Here is a 13,451-nt window from a genome sequence, read left to right as displayed (position 1 = left end):
TTTATCTAGTCACTATGTGGTATGTCTTCTCATGAGAAATTCAAATTCTAAATAGTCCATTAATTATCTCTTGTTAGATCCTTTAATTGCCTCTTGTCTATCTTTAATTGGTATCACATTATGGGGGAGTAATATGCTATGTGTATATTACTAGCCTATAAAATGTGTACATTTGAGATATTGTCATCTAGAGTTGATATTGTAAATTATCTTGTTCCTAGGTGGCATGTTAGCTCTACAAGTTGCAATTTGCTTTTTGTATGGTGTGAAGATGGGACGGGGCTTACCTGCGCCCTGTACGTGCGCCCATCCGTGCGCCGCTGCTACGTGTCTCTCATCCCTGCCTCTCCTCGGCGTGGTTGTTTTTTGCTGCGAAAATAAAAATAAAATACCAATCCTAATACACGTCTGTTCGGTCCAGCGGAGTCCTCTCGTATTCTTCACCTCTTTACTCCTCTCTCTCTCTTTCCTGTCAGAGCTCGGACATGGAGCAGAGCATGGAGGACGGAGGGGATGAAGCCGCCGCGATGTCCACCCCGTGCCCCCTTACTTCAGGAGTCGACTTCTCTCTCGCCGGATTGCATCTTATCCGGCTGCTGGTGATGTTCTTCTCTCCTCGGACGCGCAGCAGGTCAGGGGCAGCTCAAGAGCTCCGACCATGGAGAGGTGGATCTTGGGCGGGCGCAGCTGCCTGCAGAGACTCACGAGCTCGAGCGCTCCAGCCCTGACCTGGAGGAGGTGGATAGTGGGTGGGGAAGCTGCTTCGACTAGCTGGAGCGCTGCAGCCCGTACATGGAGGCGGCGGATCCCGGGTGGCGCAGCAGCTCTGTACCGCCATGAGTGTGCTGCACATGGACGGTGTAGTGACCATACCTCAAACGGTCTGATCTCTGTGCTCCGGTGTCATCCCTGGATCAGTAATGCTGACACCACACAGTACTCAGAGGATTTATAGCAGAGAAGCAATCACACACTTATTACATCGAGTGTCTCAAAAGAGAACTTATTACAATAAATATGGCTTAAGGCGATCTAATAATGATAACAGCGGAAGGCTTGGAAGATAAGTGAGTCCATCAACTCCAACGGCATCACTGAGTATAGAACCACGACCTAAAAACTCCTTAATCGTCGTCTGAAAAGTCTGCAACATTAACATTGCAGCCCGAAATGGGTCAGCACATGGAATATGCTGGCAATGTAACACATAGAGAGTAATGGAATGAAACAGCTATACTATATGCATATTTGGCTGGTGGAAAGCTCTATGGTTACAGTTTTGCGTAAAGCCAATTTTTCCCTACTTCAAAGGAATAAATTTAATTACTAACATGGTAGTTGTTAAACATTGAGAATGGTTGACAGCATTCTCAATCCCAATTAAGCATCAACATGAAAACCCAACAATATTAATTTAGAGTAACATGTTGAGATTCACAGGATAATCCAGGTACTAGATACTCAAGATGTCCATAACCGGGGACACGGCTAATCATGATTAGTTTGTTACACTCTGCAGAGGTTTGCGCACTTTTCCCCACAAGACTCGATCGCCTCCGTTTGGTTTCTCGCACTACATGGTGTTTGAGAAGACGGATGACCGAGACATAGTCTTTCAGAAGCGCTTGCACCTTACGATCGGGTAGACAATACCACCTACATCCCCTACATCTGCTAGTCTACCACTGTAAGAGTTCGCACAACTTAGTCAACTATGCTAGAGCCCATAATAGCTTGTGGCTGCACACGGAAGTTTCTAGTATGAATAGTCTCATGATCCCTTTGAGCCTGGGTGGCGGTCCAAAAGAAAACAGGCAAGTCCTGGAATACCCAGGTGCCTCAATCCACCCAGATGTGTGTTTAAGTTGCCACCTTAGATAAACCATTAATTAACAAAACTCACATCTGTCATGGATATCACTCACCCAATCCACGTCTACTAGCATAGCATGGCATAATAAGCAAACGTAGAAGTAACTCCCAAAGGTTTGATAATAACAGGTAATAGGTACTACCTCATCTACTTCCCATCCCACAATTTAATTAGATCCTAATCATGCAATGTGTGAGGATTGATCTAATGCAATAAAACTGGGTAGTAGAAAAAGTATGATCAAAGTGTTACTTGCCTTGCTGATGATCCGCGAAACCTAGAGATTCGAAGTAACAAGCAACGCACTCCGGGTATTCTATCGCAGACAAACAAACAAGCATACAATAAGTACTCATCTAATGCACAGGTAAAACTCAAATAAGAGATCTAACCGGAAGGTTCAACTTAAGAACTCCGGTTGGCAAAAGAATCAAATCGAACGAAGCAACGAAAGTCAAACGGCGAAAGAAAACAACTTCGTTCTAGTAATCTGGATCTAGGGCAAATTTTACAGTAGCAAAATTTTGTTTAAGTTGGTTAAACGGATAGAGGGTTTCGAGACGAAACTCTAGGTGCTTGAATCGCCTGATTCCGATAAACGAGCGAAAAGTTAGACTAAAACGAAAATCGGATCAGGAATCTCGATCAGAAAAATCGCGGATTTAATCCGAGAAAAAGAAAAATGACGAACGCTCGCTATTTAAATAAACCGGAAAAACCGATCTATTTAAAACAACTGAAACTAAAAAAAACTGACGAAAACCGATCTTTTTTTTAAACGATGGCACGGAAGTCGAGGCGGCGGCGAACCTCGGCGGCGGCGGCGGTGGGCGGCGGCGGCGGCGCGGGTGGCGGCTGGGGCGGGGTCGGGTGGCTGGGCTAGGGTTTCCCCCGGGTGGGCTGCCCCGGCTTATATACCCTAGTCGGGCCGGAGTCCTAGTCGGACACGGCCCGTTAGGCCGGTTCGTTTTTTTAGTTATTCTGCTCGGAAGAAAAATAAAAAGAAATACTAAACGGACTCCAAAAATTTTGAAATAAATTTTCACGGGCTTCTAAAATCAAGACGCACAAGGTGAACATTTAGTTGGGACCTAAATGCAATTTTGAAAAACGCACATTTTTCCTAAATTCAAATAAAACACCGAAAAACTCCGAAATAAAATCTTATTTGATTTTATTATTAAATCCTCAATATTTCTTTATTTTGGGAAAGTCATTTTATTCCCTCTCTCATATTTTTGTAATAGAAATAATTGACGATTAAATAAATAAAATCAAATGATCCTGTTCTCAAAATTTGAGAAAAACTCAAATATGAAAATAACGAAATCCCCAACTATCTCCGTGGGTCATTGAGTTGCGTAGAATTTCTAGGATCAACCAAAATGCAAAATAAAATATGATATGCATTGATGATCTAATGTATAACGTTCCAAATTGAAAATTTGGGATGTTACAAACCTACCCCCCTTAAGATGAATCTCGCCCTCGAGATTCGGGTTGGCTAGAAAATAGCTGAGGGTGGTCTTTGAGCAAGTCTTCCTCTCGCTCCCAGGTGGCTTCATCCTCTGTGTGGTGGCTCCACTGAAATTTGCAAAACTTGATAACCTTGTTGCGGGTAACTCGGCTGGCAAATTCGAGGATCTTAACTGGTTTCTCCTCGTAGGTCAAATCGTTATCCAACTGAATTGTTTCTAAGGGTACTGTGTCTCTCAACGGTATGTCAGCCATCTTCGCGTGACACTTCTTTAACTGAGAAACGTGGAACACATCATGAACTCCTGACAATCCTTCGAGCAATTCCAACTTGTAGGCCACTTATCCCATACATTCCAAAACTCGATATGGTCCTACAAATCGTGGCGCTAACTTCACTTTAACTCCAAAATGCTTTGTTCCTCGAAGTGGAGATACTCGAAGATAAGCTCTATTTCCAACTTCGTAAACTATCTCCTTACGTTTAGAATCTGCATAATTTTTCTGTCTGGACTGGGCTACCTTGAGCCTATCGCGAATCAAGTTCACCTTCTGTTCAGACTCTTTAATTAAGTCAGGTCCAAACAATTGGCGGTCTCCAACTTCGTCCCACGATAACGGTGTCCTGCACCTTCTTCCATACAAGGCTTCGAAAGGGGCCATCTTTAAACTGGTTTGATAACTGTTGTTGTAAGAGAACTATGCATATGGCAAATTATCGTCCCAACTAGATCCATAATCTAGCGCACAAGCTCTCAGCATATCCTCCAAAATCTGATTGACTCTCTCGGTCTGTCCATCTGTCTGTGGATGAAAAGCTGTACTGAATTCTAGCCTGGTACCCAAAGTTTCATGCAACTGCTTCCAGAACTTTGAGGTAAACTGGGTTCCTCTATCTGATACGATACTCCTTGGAACTCCATGCAAACATACGATCCTGGTCATGTATATCTTTGCCAACTTAGCACTGGTGTAAGTGGTCTTTACTGGGATGAAATGAGCTACTTTCATCAATCGATCGACTACAACCCAAATCGAGTCATAGCCTGAACAAGTCCTGGGCAATCCCATGATAAAATCCATACCTAACTTATCTCACTTCCATTCGGGTATCGGCAATGGTTGTAACAGTCCTGCTGGCTTCTGATGCTCTGCCTTTACTTTCTGGCATACATCACAAACTGCTACGTACTCCGCAATATCCTTCTTCATTCTGGTCCACCAGAAAATATCCTTCAAATCCAAATACATCTTGGTATTTCCTGGGTGAATTGAATACGGTGAATCATGTGCCTCTTGCAAAATCAACTTCCTGATCTCCGAGTCATTGGGCACGTAAACACGGTCTTCAAACCATAGGGTGTCGTGCTCATCCTCACGAAATCCTTTAGCTTTTCCTTTGCTCAGTTTCTCCTTTATAGCGGCAATCTCTTTGTCAGCTTTCTGAGCTTCTCTGATTCTATCCATCAAAGTTGACTGAATCTCCAATGCTGCTACATAGCCTCTCGGAACTATTTCCAAACATAGTTCACGAAGATTTTCGGCTAACTCCCTTGGTATTTCTCCCGTCATTAACGTATTGACATGGCTCTTACGGCTTAATGCGTCAGCTACTACATTAGCCTTTCCGGGGTGATAATGCAATTTTATGTCATAATCCTTGATAAGCTCCAACCATCTCCTTTGTCTGAGATTCAACTCATTCTGGGTGAAAATGTACTTCAAACTCTTATGATCCATGTACACCTCACAATGATTTCCAATGAGGAAATGTCTCCATGTTTTCAATGCATGCACTATGGCTGCTAATTCCAAGTCATGCGTGGCATAATTCAACTCATGAGGTTTCAGTTGTCTTGAGGCATATGAAACAACTCTCCCTTCCTGCATAAGCACTGCTCCAAGTCCTCGACGTGAAGCGTCGCAATACACCTCATAATCTTTGGTCTGGTCTGGCAAAATCAACACTGGTGAGGTAACCAAACGTTTCTTCAACTCTTGGAAACTAGACTCACATTCCTCTGTCCATATGAACTTGGTATCTTTCTTCAGCAACTCCGTCATAGGCTTCGCAATCTTTGAGAAATTCTCAATAAATCTCCAGTAGTATCCTGCGAGTCCAAGAAAACTCTGGATCTCTCCAACTGTTGTTGGGGCTTCCCACTTGGTCACGGTATCAACTTTAGTGGGATCAACTGCTATACCTTCTCCAGATATAACGTGTCCGAGCAATCCTACTTCCTTCAACCAAAACTCACATTTGCTGAACTTGGCATATAATTGATGTTCTCTGAGCTTTCCAAGTACCAAACGCAAATGCTCCTTATGCTCCTCTTCATTCTTCGAGTAAACCAGGATATCATCAATGAACACTACGACGAACTTATCCAAAAACTCCATAAACACTTTGTTCATCATGTTCATAAAATATGCAGGTGCGTTAATCAGACCAAATGACATAACGATATACTTGTACAGCCCATACCTGGTGGTAAAAGCTGTCTTAGGTATATCCTGTTCTCGAATCTTCAACTGGTGGTATCCTGATCACAGATCGATCTTGGAAAATACCTTAGCTCCTTGCAATCGATCAAACAGATTGTTGATCATTGGTAGTGGGTACTTGTTCTTGATCGTTACTTCATTCAATCCTCGATAATCAACAACCATCCTTAACGATCCATCCTTCTTCTCCATTAGTAGTACTGGCGATCCCCAAGGCGAAGAACTTGGGCGAATATATCCATTATCCAGTAACTCCTTAATCTGCTTCTTAATTTCCACCAAATCCTTTGCTGGCATCCTATATGGTCTCTTTGATATTGGCCCTGTGCCTGGCAATAGCTCAATCAAAAACTCAATATCTCTATCTGGTGGCATGCCTGGCAACTCGTCTGGAAATACATCAGGCAGCAGACCCAGACGCCGCAGGCTCGTGGTGGAGAGCTCGTGTGATGCCTTCGTTCGTTCACCAAGAGATTCAACTCTACTACTTCCACAAGAGATACGACACAACCACACAGGTAAATTTTCTTTTTGCTTTGCTGGTCTCTTGATCTTTGATATCTTGCTTGTTTACTAGGAACACGAGTTATGGTTGTGGGCATAGAGACAATTTGGTTGCTATTCTATTCAATCGATGTTCAATAACAAGTTGTAATGAAAAATAGTGTCGACTAAAATTGACTTCAATGCATAGGGATAATTTGATCGATATTCGATTCAATCCATGGCACCCCCGCAAAAAATAAAATAAAAAATCCATGGAAAATAACAAGAAAACCAGTGTAATCTACAAAATTGATTAAATTGGCTTTAGTACATGGGATAGAACTTTTTATTTAACAAGGGAGTGTCTTAACGAGCGACTGTGAGAAATTTTGTTCTGGCGGTACCAATCCTTTTGTCGTTCCATCTGCCGCAACCACGCGGGGTGGCGATGGGGTAGGAAAGGTGAATCGAGCTGGCAGCAGGACCGGCAGTCATGCCATAGCTATAAACTGTTCATAACAAATTGATTAAGTTGGCTTCGGTTCATGGAAGATGACTTGATTTTGTCCTGTCATTATAGTAGAGGCAGAGGTTCCAATGCTCTGTTGCTGCAATGCCGAGTTGTGCAGTTGGAAATCGGTGCAGATGTGGTTGTTTGGATAACCCTATGCAGAAAAGTAGCAAATTTTAATGATGCAGAAGTGTCGAAATGATAATAAAACATGACAAAGTATAATGCTTATACCATTAGTGCATTGTATTGTCGGAATCCCATTCTTTGGTTCATTGGCATCGACAATGTATTTCCATGTGGCAACTGCATTGAGGCACTTAGCAATGGGTTGTACTGCAAGTGCGGTGCAACCATTTGACTTGTCATAAACTCCAAATGACCCTACAAAAATGATAGATAAATGTCAATAAAATTAATTTTTCTATGTAAACCAAGCAGGATAGTTTTATACCCGCGATGTGCTTTCAGGTTGTACTTGTAAAGAATCACCAGTATTCTTCTGTTTTGTTTTTGCTATCTCTAAGCCACCAGTTGGTTGTGGTGACATTGAGATTGTATTACCAAGTGATGGCTGCACTGAAGCATTTAGGAATGAGTTGTACTATAATTGCGGCATACCCATTTGGTGTGTCATAACCTCCAAATTACCCTATAAAAAGTGATAGATGAATGTCAGTAAAATTAATTTCTATGAAAAAAGTGTGACAATTTTATACCATTGATGTGCTTGTAAATTGAGCTTGTGAAGAATCGATTGTCTTCTTTTTCTTTTTTGTTTTTCCTTTCGCCAAGCGACCACTGGGTTGTGGTGACATCGAGATTGTGTTACCAAGTGATTGCTGCATTGAAGCATTTAAGAATGGGTTGTACTGCAATTGCGGTGCACCCATTTGATTTTGCATAAAATCCAAATACCCCTATATATAAAAAGCGATAGATAAATGTTAGTTGAACTAATTTTTCTATGTGAAACAAGTTGGATCGTTTTATACCGTTGATGTGCTTTGAGATTGTAGTTGTAAAGAATCATCGGTCTTCTTTTCCTGGTTTGTTTTTGCTTTCTCTGAAACACCAGCGGGTTGTGGTGACATGATAATTGTATTAGAAAGTGTTGGGTGAATGGAAGCATTTAGAAATGGGTTGTACAGTAATTGCGGTGCGCCCATCTGATTTGCCATAAGCTCCAAATGACCCTATAAAAAGTGATGGGTAAATGTGAGTAAAATTAAAATTTCTATGTGAAAAAAGTGGGACAGTTTCAGACCATTGATGTGCTTTGAGGTTGTACTGGTAAAGGATGATATGTCTTCTTTTTCTTCTTTGTTATTGCTTTCTCCAATCCACCAATGGATCTTGCTGATCCTCGTGCAGTGTTCTCCTTCTCCTTCATACCTCTTGGCTTGGCAAGCCCCTCGTTGTGTTTTGAAACTCTACTAGAGTCGATAAGTGGACCTGCAACTATAAATTAAAATGTAAGTCTTATACAAAACTCTATGCAATTAGTAGTATAATATATACCTTGCGAAACGGAGGAGTTTCCCAAATCAGGATCAGGATCAGGATCGGTTCTATTTTTCAAGTGTTTCTCCACAGCTTCTGCTAGCTGCTCTGCGCATTTAGCAACCATATCATATGTTTCGTCTGATTCAGAGGCACGAGCAGCTATTTTCACAAACATTCTGCACAACTCCTTGTAGTAGTTTGACATTTTTGCTTTTCGATCCTCATGTAGATTGCGATTGCTTGTTATCTCTAGAACTTTGGCGTCTATTGTCCACCTTTTCAAGATATATTGTTCAGGGATATGCTTGATATTATTGATATCAAGTACCTTTAAGCAATGATGGCACAGAATTCCAGCAAATTCAAACTTCTTGCAACTACAATTCACCCTTTCTTCATTTGGAGCAAATCTAACAACATGCTCACGTTTTGTGTCATGAAATTTTACCGTGTAAAACTTTTGCTCTGTATCACTGTCATCACGAAGGAATGTGTCATAATTCAGGGTCAGAAGCACTTCCTCCTGAAACATCTTGAATATTGTTGGAGTATATGTAGTTACAGCTTGCCTTAATATATAGCTACATTCCGCCTTCATCTTGGGAGTAGTTTGTGATGCCTTGAAGTCACACTTCACTTCTTCAAATCTTTTATCTGCAACAAGCCGTTCGAAATGCTCGAAAAAGGTAAGCATGTCATATTTAATACTGATGTAACGCTTTAGTTCATTGTTCATGCTTTCACTTCTTTGGGTAGTGCTCATGTGGGCAGAGAATGTATTTCTACCATACACTAGTGCCCATTGCTCCCTTTTCTCGAACAACCTTTGGAGCCATGTATTCTCACGTAGTCCATACTTATCAAGCATATCATTCCATGCACTTATAAATTCTTCTTCGTCCTCTATGTCATAGATACAGTGCTGGAAATCACTATTGAACTTCTTATATTCTGGAACAACTCCAGCAAGGTGCTTGCAAGCATTTTGATTCATATGCCACACACAAAGTCTATGGTGAGAGTGAGGTAGAACTTCACTAATTGCCTTGGCCATTGCTGCATCTTCATCGATAAGAATTGTTTGTGGATGTTTCCCTGACATAACTTTTAGAAAAGTTCTAAAAAGCCAACCAAAACTTTCAGCAGTTTCATCATAAAGAAGTGCCGCACCAAACACAATAGTTTTCTTGTGATTATTCACCCCAACAATCAAACCAAATGGACGCCCATCATTTAGTTTCCTATATGTGGTGTCAAAACTTATAACATCACCGAAAGTTGCATAGTCTAAGACCATTTTGGAGTCATCCCAAAATATATTAGTTATCAAATCGTACTCATCTACTTGAATTGAATAAAAAAACTTGACATCTTCTGCTACCTTCTTCTCCATGTATTCTACACTCCCCCTGTATCACCTTTTGCTGCTTGCAATGTTCTTTTTGAGTACAAACGATTTTTCATGTCTTGAGGGATAAAACCAAGGTTTTCTTGTCCACATGCTTCTTTGGCCATAAGATCAATAGTTGCTTTATTAGAAATGCCTACAGACTTTGCGACCTCTGCAGCCGCTATTTGTGCATCCGTCACTTTTCTGTGAGATCTCAAGTATTGGGCCATGGTTCCAGTAGCAAGCATGTGGTTATGTGTCTCCTCAAATTCGTTAACTTGATAAAATCCATTCCTAAGATCTTATTTTATATGTGCATTACATCCACATCGTGATTCAGGCCTACTATAACTGAATGTATCTTCTCTCTTATCTTCGGCACATGTTCCTAATAGTTTAAATTATTGTCTTAGTGCATCTAAAATTATTATACTCCAAAAAAATTACAAGTGGTCCATACCTTGACGAGAACAGAAAAATGTTCTCTGTTGTATTGTATTGGAGTTCTTTACTTTATGCTTACTGCCTCTCCGGATGCTAAAACTCATAAATTCAGCATACTTGTTATAAAAGGAATAAGCCTCTTCATCAGATAAAAAATTCATTCCAATCTTTGGTATCCTTTCATTAATATGATCGTTCGCATAGCTAGCTGCGGTTTCTTGCACATCCTGTATCAATCAATATACATTTTAGTTAATACACAGATGTTTAACAACCATGTTTATTTGCCATCAGGGAAAAGGAGGATATGAAGACAAAAAATCACTAGGAAGATGAAAAGGAGGATATGAAGAATATAAGTAAGAATCTCACCGTTGGTGGTTCTGATCCATTATCGTCATTGTTCCCATGACCACCCCCTGGAGAAGCCATCAGGGAAGGACAAGAAGATCCTTCGCTTCAATCTCTAGGCCGCTCCAGACTCGGAGACGTTGCATCTGCTTACGATGTTGATTGATGAATGATAAAGAGTCTCCTGATTGTTTCAGCAGGCTGTATTAATCTTTATATTTTCTGGTCCATTCCAATGCAATTTAGAGATAAGGATGTTGTTTTGGTGGGATTAAGAGATCTGATTGGGCGGGATTATTTCCCTCCATTGTTTTATTCAGTTTTGATGACCAACAAGTATTACGGGTCTTTTCTTTGGGTAAAGCAAGTATTACGGGTCGATGTGTATTAGGAAGGATATTTTTGATTGTTTTTTCTGCAACTAAAAATGGCCCCATGAGGGGAGGCAGGGATGGGCGACACGTATCAGGGGCGCATGGATGGGCGCACGCCCAGGGCGCAGGTAAGCCCCGTCCGTGAAGATGATGTCGGATATCCTTGCTATCTACCATCGGGAATTATTTCCATTTACTTCTTGTCTTTTGACAATTGGTACTCACTTTTGTGGTAGAATTTATTGATCATCTTTACATTGGCTTTTGTTTTTTATTTGCCTTTTCTCTTGCCAAGGATTGTATCATCTCCCTTTGTCTTCCATACCACTTGTGGATCTTGTTTATTTCTTGATCTTGTTTAGTGTTTTCTAGATATAGTGAAAGTGGTGATCCCACCTTGTGCATTTTGTATTCAAATGCAAATTCTCTCAATGCACTAGTCTTGGGGGAGCTATCCTATTTTCTATAAAACACTCGTCTTGCGATCCTTATCAAGTGTGTGTTGGTGGAAGGCAAGTCGTTTTCATTTTGGTACTTTGTGCCATCATGAAACTTTGTAGAGAGCTTGGTTTGTTTGGAACCATCCTCTCTTTTGGGAGTTTGATACCTTTTTTTGAGTGTATCAATGGATATCTCATTCCTTGATGTATCTTTTATGGATATCCTCCAAGTGATGTTTTATTCATTTGGTATCTTTTCTTCACTTGGTTTTTCTTTGTCATTTGGTATCGGTTCTTGAAAGTCTTGAGCATGCATATTAACTTCATGTAGTATCTTTGGCATGCTTTCTTTCTTCGACCCAATATATAGGGGAAACTCCACCAAAGTCTCAAATTGGATGAGATGTGCATGAATTTCATTTCCTTTTCTATATGCACACATTTATGTGGAGTTTGTCCTATGTATTGTTGGTGTTTCTAACTCTTTGGTCCCAATGAGTTTGGGTACCATTTTGTTTGTGTTGTTGTTCTAGGAACAATTGGAGATACATTGGATGCTCGGCTCACTGACAAGGAAGGTGTTGTCATCATGTGCTTATTGGAGTCGAGCTAGGATGATCAATGAACTACTATCTACCTTCAATTGGTATCTACTACACCCTTCCAATGTTAACTCGATAACAAGTATCTTCATATTCTTCATGCACACATTTCTTGCATCAACCATGTGTAGGTTGTATCATGGCATGTTATTCATTCATTCTTGTGATACTTGTTTCCTTTCTCAAAGCATCCCAACAATGATCTCTTGTTGCTAGTTGTGATGTCTTTGTTGTTCGTGTGTGGACTTCATTTATATACAATAAGACCATATCTAGCCATGTGCTATGCTCCCAAGCAAATATCTAGCCATGTAACTATTTCGGGTGTACATCCTTCTTTGTAGATATATATCATCATGATTTCGTCTACCTAGAATCTTATACACTTGACAGAAGTTGCATATCTAGTTGATGTCCTTTCTTTCACGTCCACCTTGTCTTTCTCTTGTTATTTCTTTGGTGGCTCCGTGAAAGCTTTTGCCTTGAGTGCGTGTCTTATATCGTTGCATCTTGATGCACTCTTGTGTGGTGAAGATTATTTTCCTCATGCTTATATTTACGAGGCTTTTGCCATCTTAATTGGTATCCCTCGTCTTGATGAGGCTTTCATCCTCTATCTTCACCACGGGTTGTCACAAGCATAGGTTCTTTATATGCTAATTAGTAAGCTTGTGAACCCATTTGGTAGTTGTGTGTGGGAATGATAGGCCTTGCACCGTGTGCCTCATTCTTTCAAGACTTTATTGATGCTTAATGCTCATCCGTACATTAGTCTTCTCAAGTGCATTGCCTTGACTCACACACATCATTTTGGTTGAGCCCATCCTTAAGTTGCCTCTTTCACTTATTGCTCAACCATGTGTTTGTTACATGTACTAGGCTTAGTTTCCTATATGCTCACGTGCACTTGTTGTAAGTTTCTATTGATTTTGGGGGAGCTGTGATCCTATTTTGTGCACTTTGTATCCAAATACAAAAATTCTTATGTGTGCACAAATCATGGGGAGCTTCTCTAGTTTCTTCAGAACACTCCTTCGCTCATATCATAATATCCTTTAGTCATGTAGCTCGTAGGATCTTTGGTCTAGTTGGTTCAATTGATACTCGTTGATTTCTTGCTTCAATTGGCACCTTTTGATTGCTTGATTGCTTGTGTCTCTCTTTGTTATGTCCTTGTGGCATATCATTCCTTTAGCAATCTTGGTGCCTCAATATAGTTGGTCTTCCTCCAAGTATTACCATTGGATATGTGTATTGCATTCCACTATCTTGTTGAGAAATACACAACTTATGGAGGAACACAATTTATATTGGCCTTCTAAGCTTTTCGCCCATTTTGGCAATCGATGCCAATGGGGGAGAAGTTTCAGAGAGTTTTGTGGATAAGTTTATAGAGTTTTTTCTTCTTGCTTTGGTTTTGTACCTAAGCATTTGCATCTCATACACATGCATTATTGGTTGTTGCATTGCATGGTGATAAATAATTCCTTATA

The 13,451-nt window shown here is 40.6% G+C and overlaps 1 protein-coding gene across 1 annotated transcript; it reads right to left on the bottom strand.

The window, feature by feature from the left end:
- Positions 1 to 6,883: 6,883 nt before the first annotated feature.
- Positions 6,884 to 9,750, bottom strand: LOC147986443 (protein FAR1-RELATED SEQUENCE 9-like). The gene is made up of 7 exons (XM_087542010.1): positions 8,373 to 9,750; positions 8,159 to 8,306; positions 7,847 to 7,886; positions 7,684 to 7,771; positions 7,344 to 7,430; positions 7,086 to 7,235; positions 6,884 to 7,005 (listed from the first exon to the last, which is right to left on the bottom strand). The coding sequence occupies exons 1-7, from the start codon at positions 9,748 to 9,750 to the stop codon at positions 6,884 to 6,886; spliced, it is 2,013 nt and encodes a 670-aa protein (XP_087398136.1).
- Positions 9,751 to 13,451: the final 3,701 nt, after the last annotated feature.

This window comes from Triticum urartu, chromosome 2A (genome assembly GCF_056163025.1).
Source record: "Triticum urartu cultivar PI428250 chromosome 2A, HENAU_Tu73, whole genome shotgun sequence".
Taxonomy (NCBI): Eukaryota; Viridiplantae; Streptophyta; class Magnoliopsida; order Poales; family Poaceae; genus Triticum; species Triticum urartu.
Note: the sequence above shows the minus strand (reverse complement) of the source record. Positions and strands in the feature narration are given on the sequence as shown.